At 34.9% G+C, this 20,550-nt stretch overlaps 1 protein-coding gene across 1 annotated transcript; it reads left to right on the forward strand.

Annotated features, from left to right (window-relative positions):
- The first annotated feature begins 181 nt into the window (after window positions 1–181).
- LOC149565650 (wax ester synthase/diacylglycerol acyltransferase 3-like) lies at window positions 182–13,683 on the forward strand. The gene is made up of 7 exons (XM_089816363.1): window positions 182–907; window positions 1,351–1,770; window positions 1,965–2,092; window positions 3,179–3,367; window positions 8,486–8,516; window positions 13,290–13,427; window positions 13,528–13,683. The coding sequence occupies exons 1-7, from the start codon at window positions 182–184 to the stop codon at window positions 13,681–13,683; spliced, it is 1,788 nt and encodes a 595-aa protein (XP_089672489.1).
- The last annotated feature ends 6,867 nt before the right edge of the window (window positions 13,684–20,550 follow it).

A 20,550-nucleotide genomic window follows, 5' to 3' on the forward strand; every position in this document is an offset into this window, starting at 1 on the left:
AGGTTCGAATCTATTGAGATGTATAGTAAAAATAAAGAACACAAAAAACAACAATAATGCACACAAAATATATAGGAGATCAAGATTTACGTGGGAAACCATTTCAAGAAAAACCCACCAGTCAAGAACTAGAGTGTTGCCCTTTGTATTACAGTAACACATACATTACATACAAACAATAATGGATTCAAGTTCAGATCGTCTTTACAATCAACCTGACTACTACCACTATGATACTTTGTCCTTTAGACTCAACCTCTACAGCAATACAACCATTACTATCAACCATAGACTTAGCAACGTTTTGGCAGGCATTAGGCTTGTCCACCCCTCAACGAATCTCACATACATTTATACACTATGCAATTCGTTATGGAATCTGGTATGTCAACTATTTTCAAGCAATTCTGCTTCACATCATAACTGTCACCATACTATCCGTCACCACTATACTATCAGACACCACGTACTGTCTGTCACTACCGTACTGTCTAGCACCACGACACCACTGTACTATCTGGCACCACCACGACACCTCCGGCACCATGACACCACCGTAATGTGGTTTTCCCCTACAGTGAGGCTCATTCACCATACGGTGCTCCTCACCGTACTTCTTCATTCCAACATTTATCACGGAAATATTCATGATCATGGTAATGGTTCGGAGGGGGCCAAGATACACCTGATGGAGATCATAGTGAAAAAAGCATGTTACGTAAATCACATCGCTGCTATTTCCAAGCATGAAGAACCGTTGAGTCCAGTGGTAGGCATCGCCTCAAATCCGTTATCGGATAGTTACATCTTGACCATTGTGGGGTTCAAAAAAGAAATTGACATCACTCGCTTGAAAATTTCACCGCAAAATAATCTATCTCAACACCAAATATTCTCTAGTATTGTGGTTACTATTCTCCCCCTTTTCCTTTTGTTCATTCATTTATAATGCAGACTCTAGATCCATTTGATTTTCCTTTATATGTATATATTTGTGTCTAGGTGATAGCCGTTTTAGAAACTTCTCCATAGTTTCTATTAAAAAGATTGCATAATTTTGTTCACAGGAAGTAAGTTGTCTGTTGTTTGGTTTATAGATTAATATTTTAGAAGTATTAATAGGAAACTTCTTTACAAGTAGTTAATTTATAATATTGTTATTACGAATGGATTCTATAGTTTCCAAGTCATATTTTATCAATTCATGCCTAAAAATGCATTTCTTGTAAAAGTGAATGTTACATTTAGCATCTATTGCATCTAGATGATGTTACAATAGTTTTCCATTCTTTAATTACTTATTCATTCTCCAAAAAAATAATCCTCCATCAGTGTTTTGAATGATTGCAGATAAAGGACAAACACAAGAATCTGAAGTGGTGTTTAAGAGAGGTAGTGATAGAAGACCATATGATTGTTCCTAGCCTAAGCCCCTCACTTGGAGAAAATCCCATCATTGTGAATGACTATACAAGCTCTTTGGTCACTGCTCCACCTCTGAATCCGTGCAGGCTTCTATGGGAAGTTCATGTTTTGAATGTTCCTTCTGAAGATGCAGCAGCTAGTCTTTTATTCAGAATCCATCATTCATTAGGAGATTGTATCTCACTCCTATCCCTAATTCTCAATTCCACAAGCAAATACAATGATTCTCAAGTCCCACAAACCATTCCACAACGTACAATGGTTAACGAAAAACGCAAAGGCTTCCTGCAAATTGTCTACAATATGATTCTTGTACTTTGCATTACATTCGTTTTTGTATTTGAGGTTTGTTGTTTCTCACTTGTATGGTTTTAGGTTTTTAGTATTTTAGTTTGTTTTTTCTATAATAATTTTGTTTTGAAACTAATTGCTTTATATTTATTTTTTTGAATGTACAAAAAGAAATGTTGTTCAGTCTTAATCATTTCATCAACAATAGCTTTCAACTTAATACAACAATTTATCCTTGTTTCAATTAGATGGTAATCACTCTGCTATGGATACATGATAAGAATTTATTGAGAGGGACAAACAAAGCCCTGATTTGTTCCAAGCGTCTAGCTTACGTGACTCTCAACATGGATGATATCAGTTTCATTAAAACGCAGTGAATGGGGTAGGTTAAAGTTTTTCTTACCATTTTATGGCGAATTGATTGTCATAGAGATGTTCAATTCACTTGTCTACGATGATCCTGAGCACAAATTGATTTTGGTGGCAGACATTGAACGAGGTCATTAATTTCTGCTGGACTTGTACGTTATATGGGCAGACATCAAAATGGTATTCATAGCAATTGACTAGCATAGAGTTTATAGATATATTGAGGACATGTATTTAAGAGAGTTTAAGATCTATATTGAATGAGTGTACTTACAAGATTTTAAGAAATATTATGGGAGAGGATTGGTAGTTGAGCACCATAAACTAAGGTTTCAAAGTCATATTATCAAATAAAATGTCATATCAATATTTTTTTTTTGTGTCTAAAACAACCCAAAATAAGTGAGACTAATCATAGTCATTAGAGACCAAATACTTGTGCAGCTGATGTGGCATCACACTATGATTTTTTTTTAGAAAATAGACACATTTCTGGTACAATCTTGTCACAATCATTGGAACTTGCCCAATTATTAGATCCTCTTCCCTAATGTTCAGAAAAATTATAACATAAAATGTTGAAAATGAAATTAAACAATTATTTGTATTACAAATTATTAGAGTTTTATTCATATATTTTCTTGTTTGATTAACATACTCATATTATTTAAATTTTACAATTTTTTATCTTGACATAAGTAAAACCATGTTGTCTAAAATCTGATTCTAACTCCAACATTTTTCCCCACTTGGAGATCAAGCTGAAGATATATCTTCCCTACTAAAAGCAATGAAATAAAATAAATCAAGACTACGAGCAGCAGTTGTAGTAAATATGAGGTAGACTAAATAGCTGTTTTGTAGTCATTTGTTTTATATGATGAATCTCTCTTCCAGCTACCTTGTGTAGTTGTTTGTAGTTGTTATTCTTTGTAAATGTGCTTTGTTTCTATATATATATATATATATATATATATATATATATATATGAAGTAGACTACTGTACTTAAAGTAAATATGAGGCAATAATATAAGGCAGACATTCATACTTTACTCCTACGAAAAACAATATGGTAATTTTTTTTTAAAGCTTGACATTAAAAATTTGTCAGGATCTAGATAGGAATATGAAGACCCAATCAAAATCTATGTGGGGTAACAAAGTAAGTTTTTTCATAATCCCACTTCCAATGGTTCACTATGAAGATCCTCTTCAATACTGCCGTGTTACAACAGGGATTTCCAGACTCAAGATGTTGTCTTTCGAGGCCAAACTGAAATGTCCCTTTACTGGCTTTGTATGATATTTCAAGCCTCAAATCAGATTTTAAAATCAAACAACCAATATTTCAAAGATCCACCAATTTCTCAATAAACTCCAAATCGGGTATGCCAGAAATAGTACCAAAAGCTTCACAGCTTCACCTATTATTAATAAATTTGAAAGTGGATATTTTAACAAAAATTTGAGCATCATAACAGCCTATAAAATGATATTTCCAGATCTGTATAGCATGCACACAATAGCTCCCAAATGGAAGACAAAACAATGCTCATCGGGCTCTCGAAAATAGCACAAAATAGCTTGGAATCACCACAAAAACTTAATAATCTATCACAAAGTATAATCATATCCAAATACATATATTCAGCTCTATTTTAACATTTAAAAGTCTAAAATATAGCAGCAACCCAAACTGATATGAAATACTCAACTGAAAACACCAAACTCTTACAAAAAACAAATCCCAAAACTCACAAATCTGCACTGTTCAACACAAAGGCAAACTCTACATGAGCATGCATATGGAATGGCTTCAAAATCTCGTCCTTAGCCTTCCTGAAAACCTGCAAACTCCCATTCTTGGGTCTCCTTCTCCACAGGTTTGGCAGCCTCTGAAGAACAACAAAGCAATGCGCAAAAATCAAGTTTTGGAATTAGCCTAAAATGCCTCCAAATCCCTTAAAAGAGGGCATAACCCTAACTCACGTCCAAAAGGGGTTAATAAAACATATTTTAATAATAATTTTCATTTATTAGTCCATTAGCTTCCAAAGATTATCCCCTTTTTTCGAAACTTCACCTTTTTGGGCCTACCTGCCTTAGCAAAGATTATTATTTTTAATTATTTGAAAAGGGGACATGAGAAGTCCTCCCCTTCCAAATATTGCTTGTCCTCAAGCAATGGCTGAACAATAGACCAATGAATCCACCTAGATCCCAAATGTAGTCATGAACTATACTATTGTCAATTAACACAGGCTCCTGCAATATCCTCTAAAATATAACCAAGAGAAATCCATAATCAAACTGACAATTACTGCTCAACCAAACTCCAAAGTCACAACTTCCACAGTCAGAAACCCATGAGACACAAACTCTTAGAACATCAAAACTCAAGTAAAGTGGACAAATCAAAATGCCAACATAGTAAATACCATCAACACATCCCATTGGCCTATACAGAATGTACAATCCAACTCTTCAACAATGGTGAATGCTCCCGAATGAAACTGTACCAAGTATGGAGAATCCATACACTGTACAACTCCTGTAGTCAACACAATTCTGTAGATCACCGGCCACTGTCTCATAACTATAACTCCCATGCACTCCTGATGGTGAAAAGCCATCACAAGATAAACAGCAAGAAATGGAACCCAAACCAAGTTTGTCTGCCATCAACTCCTCAACACAAGGATCTAATGCTTACTAATGTACATACCTTGCAATATAATGTTGATAAAAAAAACCAACCTCAGTCAACAACTCACCATGAACAAGTGATACAACCCAGTGTGATTGATCACCAGCTAAGTCATGAGATGTCATAGCCAAAGGAGTAGAATCAATGACAACACCTGCTGAAGCATCACTCCAAAACTCTTGCTCTAAGTCATGTATTATCAAGTTGTCAACTGTGGGACCTATCGCCATGTCGTGCCCATCACAACTCTCATCCTGAGGCATCAAACTATCTTATAATTGATGATAAGCACTAGGAACCAAAGTACATCTTTGTATCATCATCTCATCAACATGGTCATCAAAGGTGAATTGATGAGCATACCTCACAATGTAATGTCGATAAAATGCGCCAATCTCAGTCAGTGGCTCAGACTACAATCTAGATGTAACTAACTACAATTGATCACTAACCAAGTTGGAACTGACTACTACCTCTGAAGACATCGCCAAGGGAGTAGTATTACTAGCAGGAACCATGCCAATTGTCAGCTCACCAACATCACACATGGTCTTTGATACATCATCTCTAGTCTTCGTGCCATTAGTACTAGAGGTCACCACCATGTCAGGCATACCACAACAATCTGTTGCAGCACCCAACTCAATTGAACTTGACTCTAGTGGGGACAAACCTGATATGAAAATGTTAGTATCAAGAATGGATGCATCCCCATCTCCACTATCTTTGACAATCTTGACCATGGACATCCTTGAATCACCAGACACCATAGCTTGTGACTGTATAGAATCTAGTAAAGACTGTAGTTGCTCTAACTCCATGGTCACCTTAGCCAAATGAAACTGTGACTCCTTGAAAGACAACTGTGTACTCTCAAGAATCTCATAAGTCACCTCAAGCTGCTGAGTAAGCTCACTCACCTCATCTTCCTTGGCCAACAATGTATCGTATGCTGTACTGCCCCACTCCATAAGATAATCTCTATTGGCTACCAACTGCATATAATCCTGTCTCAGAATTTGGATAGCCTCCCATAAAGAGTGAAACTCTGTCAAGGAAAGATAACTGCCTCCCTACTCATCACTAGTAGGAAAAACCGATCCATAACTGGCTAACAACTGACAAGCAGCATCAAAATGCTGGCAAGCGATAGCAATGTCTCGCTCACTAACTCTCAATTGATTAGATACATGATGGCACTGGCTAGACTGTCTCCTACAAACCTCCTCTGATGCACTGTCTAAAAGAGTATCCTCAAAGTTACTAGTCTCTAGAGTATTACCATCCATATCTTGTGAATCAACTCCAAAGCTCATATCAACATATGGAGTATCAAAAACTATAGCACTGATGTCTAACTCCTCTATACCAAAAGAAACTGCCAAGGAAACTAAGTCTTCAAAACTACCCACTGCATCCTCCTGGATGTCATCAATGCCAATATGATCCTAGGACTCATCTGTACACACTGCCAAATATGAAAGATCATCAACACATTCCAGCAAGTATGGTCGATTGGATATATGAACAAAGCCCAACACCAGTGTATAAAAACTAATACCAGCATCGGACAAGCTGCTGGCACAACAAAAGACAACACTGTGCAATCTGCTAATCAAATCCATGATAGCACCCAAACAAACACTGCTACCAAAAAGTGTTAAAGATCTTTAGTCAACTGAATCCCAAATGCCAATATAACAATCTCAAGTCCATATCTGTAAACTAGAATCAGCTGGTAACTCAAGAAAACTCCTCACCTGAGTAATATGACCAATACCAACTAACTCCACATACCTGTCATGATGAGATAATGAAGTCACAATACTGTCTTCGTTCACTTTTAGCTGGCTGGACAAATCATGTGAAATACTACCAGCCTCAACCTCATGTGTCGAAGCATCTAACTGTGCCTGGTACTCTTTCTCAGCAAAGTCATGAATGCTTAATGTCTGCTCATCTCTACCAGGTATCTCACCATCATGCACAACAACATCCTCATAATCATCATCTGAACCCACTATGTTGTAGTCACTACCTATTGTAACTATACCATCCTGAATACCTGTGACATCACCCTTTGACAACCTATATACAATTGTCTCAATTTGAGTATCAAGTGGACCATTACTATCAATCTACATAATATCCTTTCTCACTACCTCCTGTGGTGGACTAGCATTTGAGACCTCAGCCTGGCTATAAGCTAGTTTCTCAAACTCCTCATGCAAGTTCTTGGTAATTGTGTCATCTACCCTGTGAGAAAATCTGCCAAATAGAAATTCAGTCAACTTATCCACATTAGCTGGGTCAGACAACATGTCATTCATTATATGGTGGTGCTCAACCAACTGTTCAGACATGTCATAACTTATTTTCCTAAGTTTATCTCAAATGTCTAAATAACCATTCTTTCTACTATTCTAACTTTGGATATCAATTGTCCAAGATCGTGTCCTCTGAGACTTTTTACTATACCTGTCCATTCTAGATAAATTAGAGTGTAACCCCAATAGGTTATAACTTCTTCAAACACCAAGAGCTAACATGCAATTGATTAGAAGTAGCATGCAACCATAGATTTTGACATGCAGCTGATTAGAAGCAACATGCAACCACCAAATTCACCAAGAACTAACATGCAAATGATTAGAAGTATCTTGCAACCATAGATTTTGACATGCAGCTGATTAGAAGCAACATGCAATCATAAATTATGACATGCAAGATCTGGATAGTTGTCAAAATTGACATGCAAACTTCTACAAACCCTCAGGCTAGCAAGATCATAGCTCTGATACCACTGAAATGTCCCTTTACTAATTTTGTATGATATTTCAAGCCTCAAATCAGATTTTTAAAATCAAACAACCAATATTTCAAAGATCCACCAATTTCTCAATAAACTCCAAATCGGGTATGCCAAAAATAGTACCAAAAGCTTCACAGCTTCACCTATTATTAATAAATCTGAAAGTGGACATTTTTACAAAAAATTGAGCAGCATAATAGCCTATAAAATGACATTTTGAGATCTGTATAACATGCATACAATAGCTCCCAAATGGATGACAAAATAATGCTCATTGGGCTCCCAAAAATAGCACAAAATAGCCCAGAATCACCACAAAAACTTAATAATCTATCATAGAAGTATAATCATATCCAAATACATATATTCAGCTCTATTTTAACATTTAAAAGTCTAAAATATAGCAGCAAACCAAACTGATATGAAATAAACAACTGAAAACACCAAACTCTTACAAAAAACACACCCGAAAACTCACAAATCTGCACTGTTCAGCACAAAGGCAAACTTTGCATGAGCATGCACATGGAATGGCTTCAAAATCCTATCCTTAGCCTTCTTGGAAACCTGCAAACTCTCATTCTTGGGTCTCCTTCTCCACAGGTCTGGTAGCCTCTGAAGAACAACAAAGCAATGCGCAAAAATCAAGTTCTGGAATCAGCCCAAAATGCCTCCAAACCCCTTAAAAGAGGGCATAACCCTAACTCAAATCCAAGAGGGGTTAATAAAACATATTTTAATAATAATTTTCATTTATTAGTCCATTAGCTTCCAAAGATTATGCCCTTTTTTTGAAACTTCACCTTTTTGGGCCTGCCTGCCTTAGCAAAGATTATTATTTTTAATTATTTGAATAGGGGACATGACACAAACTGACATACGCTATAGCTAGACACATGCCAACTAAGGTAAATATTTGAGGTTAGATATAGTAACAAGACCTTATCATTGACTCAGATATTCATCTAGATAAGTTTTCAAAATGCACTTCACTTCACTAGTATGTGTCTCTTTTATGAAAAATAAATCACAAATTTAAAAATTTTCTCGGCACGTGAAGGTGCCAAGTGATAGGCAGTAGGTGCTGAGTTAGCTCAACACAAGAAAAAGTCAAGTAAGTTTAGCACACAAAGGGCAATGCTCAACAACAATGGATGCTGAGTGAGCTCGGCTCAAACTGAAAAATTATAACTTAGAGAAATTTCAACGTCAATGTTTCCACCATTAAAATCAGAGACCCAAAGCTTGAAGCTTCTAAACAAACTTCTCAAATGCAATGAATAGAAGAAGAAGAATGGATTCAAGTATGTATGCTTGCTTTCTATTCAACTTTGATTAAATCATTACAAAATCTCAAGAGACCAAGGTCTATCATCTCAAATTCAATTTTCATGGTTTCTTTGAACTCACCAATTAGAGTCTTGTAAAAATCAAATCATCTACATACAAGACAACAACCAACACATTTCCATTTTCTGCCTTGATGTAGAGGGTAGGCTAAACATTGCTTTTGCTAAAGCCATTGCTCATCAAATATGAGTCAATCCTACTAAACCATACCCTTGGAGCTTGCTTGAGCTCATAAAAAGCTCTCTTCTATCTATATACTTTGTGTTCTTCACCTACAACTTCATAACCAGATGGCTGCTTCACATGGACTTCTTCTTTCAATATACCATTTAGGAAGGCATACTTCACATCCATTTGAAATACCTTCCATTTTTGCTGAGCTGCAATTGCTATGACAGCACGCACGGTTTCCATTCTTGCAACCGAAGCATATGTCTCATCATAATCTCTACCATACTACTATTTGTAGCCCTTGACTACCAACCTTGCCTTATGCCTATCAATCTTTCCTTTAGCATTGCATTTGGTCTTGTAGACCCATTTCACTCCAATCACTTGCTTGTTGGGAGACAATTTAGTTAGCTCCTATGTCTCATTCATTTCTATAGCATCTATCTCCTCGTCCATGGCCTTACACCATTTCTTCTCCTTAATAGCTTCTTCAAAATATATTGGATCACTATGAAAAAATAATGCAAAATTAACACTCTAATCATAATCTTCATACCTTTCATCTTGGTATATCTCCCTAAGACTCTTTATCTTTCTTAGTAATAGGGAGGAGAGTGTGGGATTAGAATCTTCACTGCTGCTGCTTTGTCGACTAGCTCGATCTTTACTGTTACTCGGCACTGACACTCGGTCATGCCTAGAGGAGCTCAACAATGACTGAGGCTGCTTGCCTCTTCTTCTATTTGATCCTTCTTCTTATTGTTCATCAGAATCCTCTTCACTCATAATTGGCACTTTACTTGAGGTGCTTGGTGACTCATCAGTCGGTCCATACCATGACTAATTTTCAAAAAATTCTACATCTCTTGAGAGAATCATTTTGTTGTTCAATGGGTCATACAATTTGTATGCCTTTGATTCTGAGCTATACCTTGTGAAGATGCACTTCACACCTTTTTCATCCAATTTCTATTTTTGCTCTTTAGGCACATGTGCATATGTAACACATCCAAATACCCTTAGGTGTTCAACTGTCCATCTTCCTCGTAACCATGATTCCATTGAAATTCTATCACGGACTGCCTTTGTAGGACACCTATTAATTAGGTAAACTGCTGTTGCCACAACCTCTCCCCAAAATTTAGTTAGGATATCTTTCTCTTTCATCATGCTCCTTGCCATTTCTACAATAGTCATGTTCTTTCTTTTAGCCACTCCATTCTGTTGTGGTGTATAGCTGGTTGTGAGCTCTTTCTTTATACCATGTTTTGTGCAAAAATTTACAAAAGAATTGGAGGTATACTCCCCTCCTCTATCTGATCTTAGGACCTTGATATAGTGTCCACATTCTCTTTCAGCCTGAGCTTTGAACTCAAAAAACTTATCAAATGCTTCAGATTTAGACTTCAAAAAATAAACCCATGTCCTATAACTAAAATCATCAATAAATGTCATGAAATAAGTACTCCTCCCAATGGAAGTAACTTGTATAGGACCAACTAGGTTAGTATGCACTAACTCTAATATGTATCTAGCCCTCCTAGAACTTTTAGAATTAAAGAGAAGCCTATGTTGCTTACAAGCCTCACACTTGTCACATGAATTTTTTATTCATGGCAAACCTTCTACCATTCTTTTATTTGACAAAAAATTTAAACCAGCATAGCCTAGATGGCCATACCTGAGGTGCCATAGCCATGAGGGGTCTTCAATCACACTCTTTAAAGCTGATTGTGTGGGAGGTGCAGCACCAACTTGAGATGAAAAATATTATGTTCTTTGTCATTTGAACTGCTGCAAGTAAGTTCTTACTCCCATCCTTTTCATGAATGACACACCTATCATTCTCCATCAGCACTTTGTATCCATTTTGAATGAGCTAACCAATGCTCATCAAATTGTGCTTCATACCAAGGGTAGAATACACATTTTGTATTTCCTTCTTCTTACCTTGCTTGGTGCGGACCATAATAGATCCTTTGCCCACTACTAGTAGGGTTCCATTGTTATCCATTTTAATCTCAGATTTGAAACTCTTGTCAATGAATGAAAAAAAGGTTTCATTACCACTCATGTGGTTGCTACATCCACTGTCGAGGTACCAAACCTTAGGGCTTCCTTCTTCACCAACATTACACATGATAAAGGCAGTGGCATTGTTTCCACTTTCCATATTCACATTAGCCACATTTTGATTCTTCCAGCATTCACTTGCATAATGCCCATATTTATGAAAATAGTAACATTCTACATTACTCTTATTTGAGTTGTAATTTTTCTTATCTCCTCTTGAAGTATTTTGTGAGCTACTTGCTCCATCTGCTCTTTTCGAGCTTTCTGTTGTAGCATTTTTTTGTCTTTCATTACCTCAGCCTCTGCCTCTGGAGTTTCTACCTGAGCCATTTCTTCCTCTCCCCCTTCCTCTTGGACTTGACTAAGCCTTAAATGTTTTCTCTTGGGAAGAAGAAGATGCAGATCCAATGATACTATGTTCATAGGTTTGGAGAGTACTCATCAACTCATCCATTGTCAAAACAGTGAGGTCTTTTGCCTCTTCTATGGTCATGACCAAATTGTCATATTTATGAGGTAAACTTTTCAATATCTTTTCCACTATCCTCTGCTCTTGATAGTCTTCTCCATTTGACTTTAGTTGATTAATCACATTGGAGGTCCTTGAATTAAAATTCGCAACTGATTCATTTTCTTTCATCTGAAGGTTCTCAAACTCCCTCCTTATATTCTGTAGCTTTACTGTATGGACTTTATCAGTCCCCTTGAAGTTCATCTCAAGGATATACCAGGCTTCCTTTGCATAATTTGCTGTTGCAATCTTTGGGAATACTATCTCTATCATTGCTACTTCAATCAAACTTAATGCCTTTGCATCTTTCCTCCTTGACTCATTCAAATGAGTTTTTTGTGCATTTGTGAGGGTAGCATATTGAGTTGGGTCTGTCACATCATTGAACTCATTTATAACAAACTCCTACAAATCATTTGTAACTATTATGATTTTTATCTTCGTTGCCCATGTATCATATTATTTTCCATTAAAGGATGGTGGTTGCTGCCATATCTTTCCTGTATCTACTACCATGTCAAATATTCTAAGAAAATAAATGCCCTAACTCACTGTGGATGTGGGGCCTCAAAGCTTTGATACCATGTGAAAAAATAAATCACAAATTAAAAAATTTGCTCAGCATGTGAAGGTGTCGAGTGATAGTTTTGTTCGGCACCTTAAGGAGCCAAGTGGCAGTTTGCTCGGCATGTGAAGGTGCCGAGTGACAAGTAGTAGATGTCAAGTTAGCTCGGCACAAGAAGAAGTCGAGTAAGCTCAGCACACAAAAGGCAATGCTCGACAACAATGGATGCCGAATGAGCTAGGCTCAAACTAAAAAATTATAACTTAAAGAAATTTCAACGTAAATGTTTCCACCATTAAAATCAAAGACCCAAAGCTTGAAGCTTCTAAACAAACTTCTCAAATGCAATGAATAGAAGAAGAACAATGGATTCAAGTATGTCTGCTTTCTTTCTATTCAACTTTGATTAAATCATTACAAAATCTGGGAGCATCCGGCTTCAACTAGAAAATCTTAAAATAATCTTAAAACTTTAAACAACTTCAAACTTAAAACTCCAAACTTGTAGCTCTAATGGCTGCATACAATAGCTGCATACAATGGTGCCTGGAGCAATCACTGTTTCAACAGGACAAATCCAACAATAACGAACTTATAGAATGAACAGAGGAAGAAACATGTGCAACTGCAGGCACAAACTTCTTTCCTTCTTCCTTCTCTGCTCTACCTTGCTCTGCTAAACTTCTAATCCGCTAATTCACTTAATGAATGAATGAATCAAACATTCCTTTTGTCATATTTTTCCCCCTCTTTCCTAATTTCAAAAATTCATCTACCATGCAATAAATTCTTTTGATTGTTCTGCAACCCGTCAAGGAGGTAGGTGGGCATTTGGCTCTAGGGGCAAATGTCAGCAGCATTAAACATTCCAACATATATATATATATAGAGAGAGAGATCGATCTGGATGAAGTATTTTTGATGATTTTTGTTTCTTCAAATGGATAAGCTATAATTGATCGCAAATTCTATAATGGGTTTCATTTATTTCCATCTTGGTTTGAATTGCAGTTGGTGGCATTCTTTTTCAAAAGATTTCTTACAACATTTACATTGGGACTCTCCAATGTGATGGGGCCAGTGGAAGAGATTAAACACGGTGATAACCCAGTTACACACATTATTCCTACGGCCCATGTTAACCATGCGGTAAGTATCCTTGTTCGCTGTTACAACTTTTCTTTTAAAAGGTTGGAGGCCGAATTATACCTATACAACATTTTAAAGAGATTGTTCTCATTTTCTGCAGTCTGTAGTAATACATTTCATAAGCTATGGTGGAAAGGGGAAGCTGGTTGCATTGGTATCAGAAAAGGTTGTTCCTGATCCCTCGCAGCTTTGCCAAGATTGTGCAGACGCTCTCCTACTCATGAAACAAACTGCACTTTCAAATTCAATGCACTGAGTTGATTGGAGCATCTATTTTAATGGTAGACAAGTTTATGACTAGCAGTTGTATGTAATGTATTACGATTCAAGACAGGATTAATATTGTTGGGAAGCAAGCTGAAGATGTAGATGCAAATAGGGAGGTGTTTTTGATATGCGCTTTGCTTTGGCATGTTGTTTTTTTTTGGGAATGGATGTTATTAGTACTTGTCCATCGGCCTATACTATTGCAATCAAAATTAGTTTGGTACTTATTATTTTAAATTTATTTGACCAACTCTAGATAATTAGTTTTGTAAGGTCTTGATTGCTTTTAAATTTTTTTTAAAAAATATGTAGTAATTGTCAGCTCTCTCTCTCTCTCTATATATATATTAAAAATTTAATAGCAAAGATTGTTGTATCGTTTTTTCCTGAGTAATACTGATTTAATGAAATATTTTTCAAACATAACAGAAGTTATTGAACCATCTATGTTAATGATGATAATTTTTTGAAAATTAGTATGAATTCGAAACATTAAAAGTAGACATTGAAGAAATATATATAACTGTATTAAATTATCACTACTAAAAATACAAAATTGTGTTTGTAAGCACTGGAAAAGCAGGTAACATACATCATGCATCATAAAAAGAAACACAAACCAAGAAATAGAATTGTACATCATTAAATGATTATTCATATCTTTAATGTGTTTGTCGATTACTAATACACTAAGACTCAATTAATTTGTCACAAGGATGGATATGGAAAGAGTTTTGATGAATGTATCAATTTTATTCGCTAAATGATTAAAGTATGTTTCTATTTGTCCATATTAAATTGAACCACAAATAAATTGGTATCGTATTTTTATATGTTTTATTGTAGTGTGAAACAACGGATTATTCTAGCTAGGAAGGCAGCCAGGTCGTGACCAAAGACAAAAGATGACAGCCAATGGAGTTGCTAATGGTAGCCATACCACTCTCGAGAAATTATGTTCAATTTTCTCGCACCGATGATTGTTGTCCGCTGAAATATAAGGGGTATTAATAATCCTCATCAACAAATTTTTTGGTCAAGAATCTAATTAAAGATTTGAATCCTAACGTTAAAGATTTGAATCCTAACATTGTGTTGCTCCAAGAAACCAAAGTGTCAAGTGAATCTTTCTCTGTCAGCAATAATTTTATCTATCCTTTTACCTATCCTTTTACACAAGTCATTGCTATGGATGCTGATGGAGCCTCTAGATCTAGAGGACTTGTGATTCTTTGGAAATCTAACTTCTTGTTTGGTACCATATTAATCAGGTTAAGCATGCTAAACACATTTCCTTCTCCCATTCCTAGACTAGGTTGAAGTGGGTCCTAATTAAGATTTAGTCTCGTATTTCTCTACTCTGAGCTGACTTTTTCAGATCTTTGACCTGACAGACAATTGCATTGTAATGGGAGATCTCAACACGCCTCTCTATCCCTCTAAGAAACAAGGTGGTAATAGGAACTTCTTAGACTCTATACTAGATCTTCAGCATTTTCTCGCTATGGCAGCATCACTACTATGGAGGTACAAGGTAGCTCTTACACTTGGACCAATATGCACACTGGCGATCATCTTATTTAGGTGAAAATAGATAGATATTTTATATCCAACAAGAAGGATATCTTTAGTCACTGTTTTGTCTCTTTTGTGGTTAGATTTGGTTCTCATCACCACCCTATCTAGTTTTGGTGAGATCCAAAGATTGCTCTAGATAAACACCCATTTTTGTAAATAACTTTGAGTTTGTCTCTTATTTTAAGGATTGGTGGAGCATGAAATAAAAAGGTACTAATATGTTTAGGTAGGTTAGTAAATTGAAAAATGTAAGAAACAATCCTAGAACAAGTACGTTTTGCAATATATTTGAACAAAAAGCGAAACTAAATTCTCAATTGCAGAGGAATTAAAAGGATATGAATTTTTTTGTTGGGATATGAATAGAGATAAAGAGGAAAAGGTCATTTTAGTTGAGTTTTACAATATCATGAATAAAGCAAAAAAATTTCACTAGTAGTGCTCCAGAGTCCAATAGATAAATATCCAATTGATAATTGAAGGAGATATGAACACCAAATTCTTTCACTAGTCTACTTTGAAACATAAAACATGTAATCTTATCGATGAACTTATTTATGCTATGGGATACATTACTTCCCTGAGTGACATTGAAAATAAAGCGGTTGGATATTTTAAGGAACTTTTGAATCAACCTCTTTCTAGTCACCCTTGTCTAGAAGGTAAATGTAACTCCCTATTGGATTGTGCCCCCTTTTGCATCTTGTTGGAACATAATTTATTTATGGAAAGACCTATCAGAATGGATGAAATGAAGTCTATCATCTTTTCTCTCAACCCTCTTAAATACATGGGTTTGGGTGGGTTTCTTCCCTTGTTCTTCCAAGAAGTACTAGGATGTGGTTGGAAAAGATATTTTTGGGGTTGAAAAAGAGTCTTTTTTCTTCATGTGCTATCCTCAAGGAATTGAATAATACTTTCATCATTCTCATTCCTAAAGCTGTGGGAGCTAACAAAATGAAGGATTTTTTCCTAATCAATATTTGTAATACCTTTTTATAATTCTTTTGTAAATCATTGGTCTAGAAGCTTAAACCATTCCTACAATATCTCATCCACCCGCACTAGGAAAAGGTTTCATTATTGGGAGATGAATTACTGATACTATTCTCACAGTGTGTAAAGTGCTTTACTCTTTGGAGAATGGTAATAAAGAAAGTATGATCCTAAAACAAGAGATCTCTAAAGAGTATGATATGGTTTCATGGGACTTTCTAATTGTTTTTTTGCAATATGTTGAGTTTAGAGGCATGATTCTGAATTTTTTTGGAAGTGAGCTACTTTAAAATGCTTGAAATCTTTGTGCTCACCAATGGATCTCTCTTTTTTTCTTTTGAGTTTTGAGGATCCTCTCTCCCCTTACCTAATCATTATTTTAATTGGTGTTCTTGGCCAAAATATGTACAAGTTGGTTTCTGCTAGTGTTGTCAAAGGTTTTGGACCGTTCTCTATCTCTTCTTTCATATCCCATCAAAAAATTGTTGATGATACCTTTTTTTCTGGGGAAGCTACTATTGTGGAAACCAAAGGTTGGAAGGCTCTCCTTAATGATTTTGTCTTTTTTTCTTGTCAAATTCTAAACCTTTAAAAAAGTGTGCTTTACTTTTTCAACACTCCAAGATTATTACAGGTGTGGATTGATGATTTTTTTGGTTTCCAAATTTCTTATCTTCCCTCAATTTATTTTAATAAGCCTTTGTCCATAGAAAAAATGATAGTTATGCTTCATTGTCTTTGCTTGACTAAATCCAATAGAAGTTGGTAGCTTGGAAAGGTTCTTTGTTTAGCAATGTTGGTAAGCTATAAATGGTCATTATCATATTCAAAGAACTTTCCAATACATTATGACTATACCATATGTGTATGTCTTGGGATAAGAAAATAGATGATTTTCAAGAGAAATTTTTTATGGGTTGGTGTTGAGGATAAAATGTGCATTTCCTTGTTTAATTGGAATATAGTATGATCCTCTAAGCACCTAGAGGCATCAATGTTCTAGATAGTCATCTTCTATATATTGCTCTTCAAACTAAAGTCAGATGAAATATATAGAGTTTAGGAGTAGATTGGGAAGAAATTATGAGGACCAAGTATTTAAACATTCACAAGGGTTAAGTTCTTCTTGAATATTCTCTCATGAATGGTTCTAATATATAGAATAATATTTATAAAAATATCCTTTTCTTTTTTCACTTAAAGTTGTATCTAGTAGATAGGTAACAATCACAATGTAGATCTTAGGTTGTACCCTTGGACCAACCAATCTTCTTTTTATGAGGACCAAGTATTTAAACATTCACAAGGGTTAAGTTCTTATTGAAGATTCTCTCCTGAATGGTTCTAATATATAGAACAATATTTATAAAAATATCCTTTTCTTTTTCACTCAAAGTTGTATCTAGTAGATAGGTAACAATCACAATGTAGATCTTAGGCTGTGCCCTTGGACCAACCAATCTTCTTTGGACTTTCACTTGGTATTTCCAACACTTAAAAATGTGTTGGTTGAGTAGATGGGAAACAGAGTTAGCAATTATTGGCATACTTCCGTTTCTCCCCACAGATGAAAGATTGATAATAATTTATTTGAGAATAGTCTTAAAAGGAGATCACATTATAACTAATTCATTCTTTCTCCTCTCTTAGTTTCTACATATCAGACCATAGGGATATTCTTATTTGGAAGAATAGCTCAATTAGACTATGAATTTGAGATTTGATCTCATTTCCCCAAATTAGCCTCAAGAGTTTGACTAGAACAAGATTTCAAAGATGAAAGTCGTTAAATTTTTTTTCTTCTAGTGGACTGTTATAGAAACTTTATCAGCTTGGATGCAAAAGAGAGGAATTAAGTTAGTTAAGAAATGCTTTTTATGTGAATATGAAGGAGAAATTATTTCTCAGTTTCTTTTCTCTTATCCCCTTTCTTGGGAAATTAGAAAATATATTCTTTCCCTATTTAAATGTCAATGGTGCTTGAGTAATATCACCACGTGGTGATTAATTCTTAGGCACCCCTCCTATAATCGTGCCTTTACTAAAGAAATTTGGTGGTAGCGTGTACTTTATTGGAGTTGGTCCTTATAGAAAGAGTGCAATAATCATATATATCTAGAGATAAAATAAAAGATTCTAATATGGTATTCTAAGTATTGGCCAAAAAGAAAAGAGAGAATATGATGATGGTTCACCCATCTTCCCACAATTCTTCTTTGGGTTTTATTGATTGGGATATAGCAAGAGGTTGGAACCTTCTTGTCTATTTACAAAGATATAAATTCCCTAAGATTTGTTTAAGAAAATGCATCAAATAGAATCCCCCTAAGTAGGATCGATCAAATTGAATTTAGATTTTTTTATCTCTTTGCAACCCTTGTAGGGAAAGAGGGGTGGTCTAACAAGGAATTCTAGATGCATTATGTCAGCAACATATGCTATCAATATGGGCATCCTGACATTTATGTAGCATAAATGTTAGCATTTTTTCATGGAGTGAAAATGCTAAATTATTAGGGTTATAAGAAAATTGTGGTGGAAGGTGATGCCCTCAACATTATTATATTTTGAATCAAATGGTAGTTGTTGGTTGGTAAGGAAGGGATGCCATTGACAAAACCTTGCATTTTCCTGACACAACACACAAGGCAACCTGTCATCACATATATTATGTGGGTAAAAATGTCATGGGTAGGCTTAGATTTCTTGGGAAGTACACAAAGTACTTAAAAATCTAGGAATACATGTATCTTATACCCATGGAGACTCACACATCAATTTTGTAGGACATTTCAATTTCTCACAATAAGGAAAAAATTGTCAATGTTAGTTAAGGGGGTCATAAATTATATTATTTCTTATCTTTGGGATGGATTTCGCTTATCATTTCTCTTGATATTTTCCTTTCTAGGTTGCTAGTGGTGTCTTTTTTCCTACAGCTTCATCTTGCCTTTGTCTATAGCTACATTTTGTGTTTTCTAGGTCTCTATCTTTTTGTACTCTAAGATAGGAGGATTGTGGGTTGTCATAGGTGATGAATGCATCAAATTGAACTAGATATGTGTGAGGAGTTAAAGAATAGAAAAAGTTCTAGTAGATTATTAAAATTGGACATATTCTAAAGTATGTTGAAGGTATGTGGGGTTTCAACCAAGAGTTGTCTCAAAAATTTGTAGTACAATATAGTAAGATATGATATTTGAACTTTGAATAAGGTGAGAATCAATTGTTTATAATCAATTTATGTAAATGAATTTGTGGAAATAAATTTACATGGATTTCAATCTAAGCTTTTGAAATACATATATATGACTTGTTAAAGAATGATACTTCTAATAAAAATGGGACATCTTGATAAAGATCTCAAAGAGTTCCATATTTGAAGATGTATTATAGCAACTCTTTGCAATTGATTTAATGATTTACAATAATAAATAAGGTATATAATAATTTTTTTAGATGAATTCTAAAAAGTAAATATATTAGAGGTTTGGTATAAAATTAATGTTTGGAAGAGTGGGAAAGAAGTGAATCAACTAAAGAATGATAATAGGGTATGATTCTATGAAGAAAGAACAAGAGTGATTATAGAAGTTTCACAATGAAACAAGAATCTTAAATTGGTTTATAGATACTACTGGTTGTGAACATAATATTGATCTAAACTCTATATGCACATATTGGATCTTTAGAGAGGAATTGAAAAGCTTCAAGAGTTTGGGTGGAGGAAAAGATCTGTGTCTTGGGATCAATTTTATATTTTATATTTGGACTTTTGAATTTGTAGTTGTGGAAATAAAATATGCATTTGAATTCATGATAATCTTATTTATCCTCTTCATTCAGCGAATGTGTACTACTAATGTCATATTTCTATATGATCAAACCATAAATGAACTTATAATTGGGATCATTATGATGACTAAGAACATGAAGCTCTTCATTCTAATTCATTTTATTTCCTTTGCACTCACTTAAAGCGAGATTTTCTTAAGCTTGTTGTTCATTTTACAATAAAAGTAATAAGCTTTTCCTCTTTCACACCATCATTTTATAATTTTCACAGAAACTTTTCTAATAGAATTTTGTAAATATTAGCATAGGGATCTTTGAAAAAAAAACCTTATCATTACAATAACACATAATTTTATAAACCATAAAAGAATGACCTTTACTATTCCTTTAGTTTTATTTAATTATTATTAGCTCTTTATTTGGTATTGAGAGGAGGAAATGAACCCTGTGTTTATCTCATGTGACTCAGCATGTATGATATTTACTT

This window comes from Cupressus sempervirens, chromosome 3 (assembly GCF_028749045.1).
Source record: "Cupressus sempervirens isolate cs-2001-9-10 chromosome 3, ASM2874904v1, whole genome shotgun sequence".
NCBI lineage: Eukaryota > Viridiplantae > Streptophyta > Pinopsida > Cupressales > Cupressaceae > Cupressus > Cupressus sempervirens.

Bases quoted from the DNA above. Each gene is read 5' to 3' on its own strand.
- LOC149565650 (XM_089816363.1), top strand. From the start codon at position 182: ATGGATTCAAGTTCAGATCGTCTTTACAATCAACCTGACTACTACCAC. The intron at 2,093-3,178 runs GTGAATGGGGTA...TTTTTTTTAAAG, and splicing joins ATCAGTTTCATTAAAACGCA to CTTGACATTAAAAATTTGTC. The intron at 3,368-8,485 runs ATGTCCCTTTAC...ACACAAACTGAC, and splicing joins TCTTTCGAGGCCAAACTGAA to ATACGCTATAGCTAGACACA.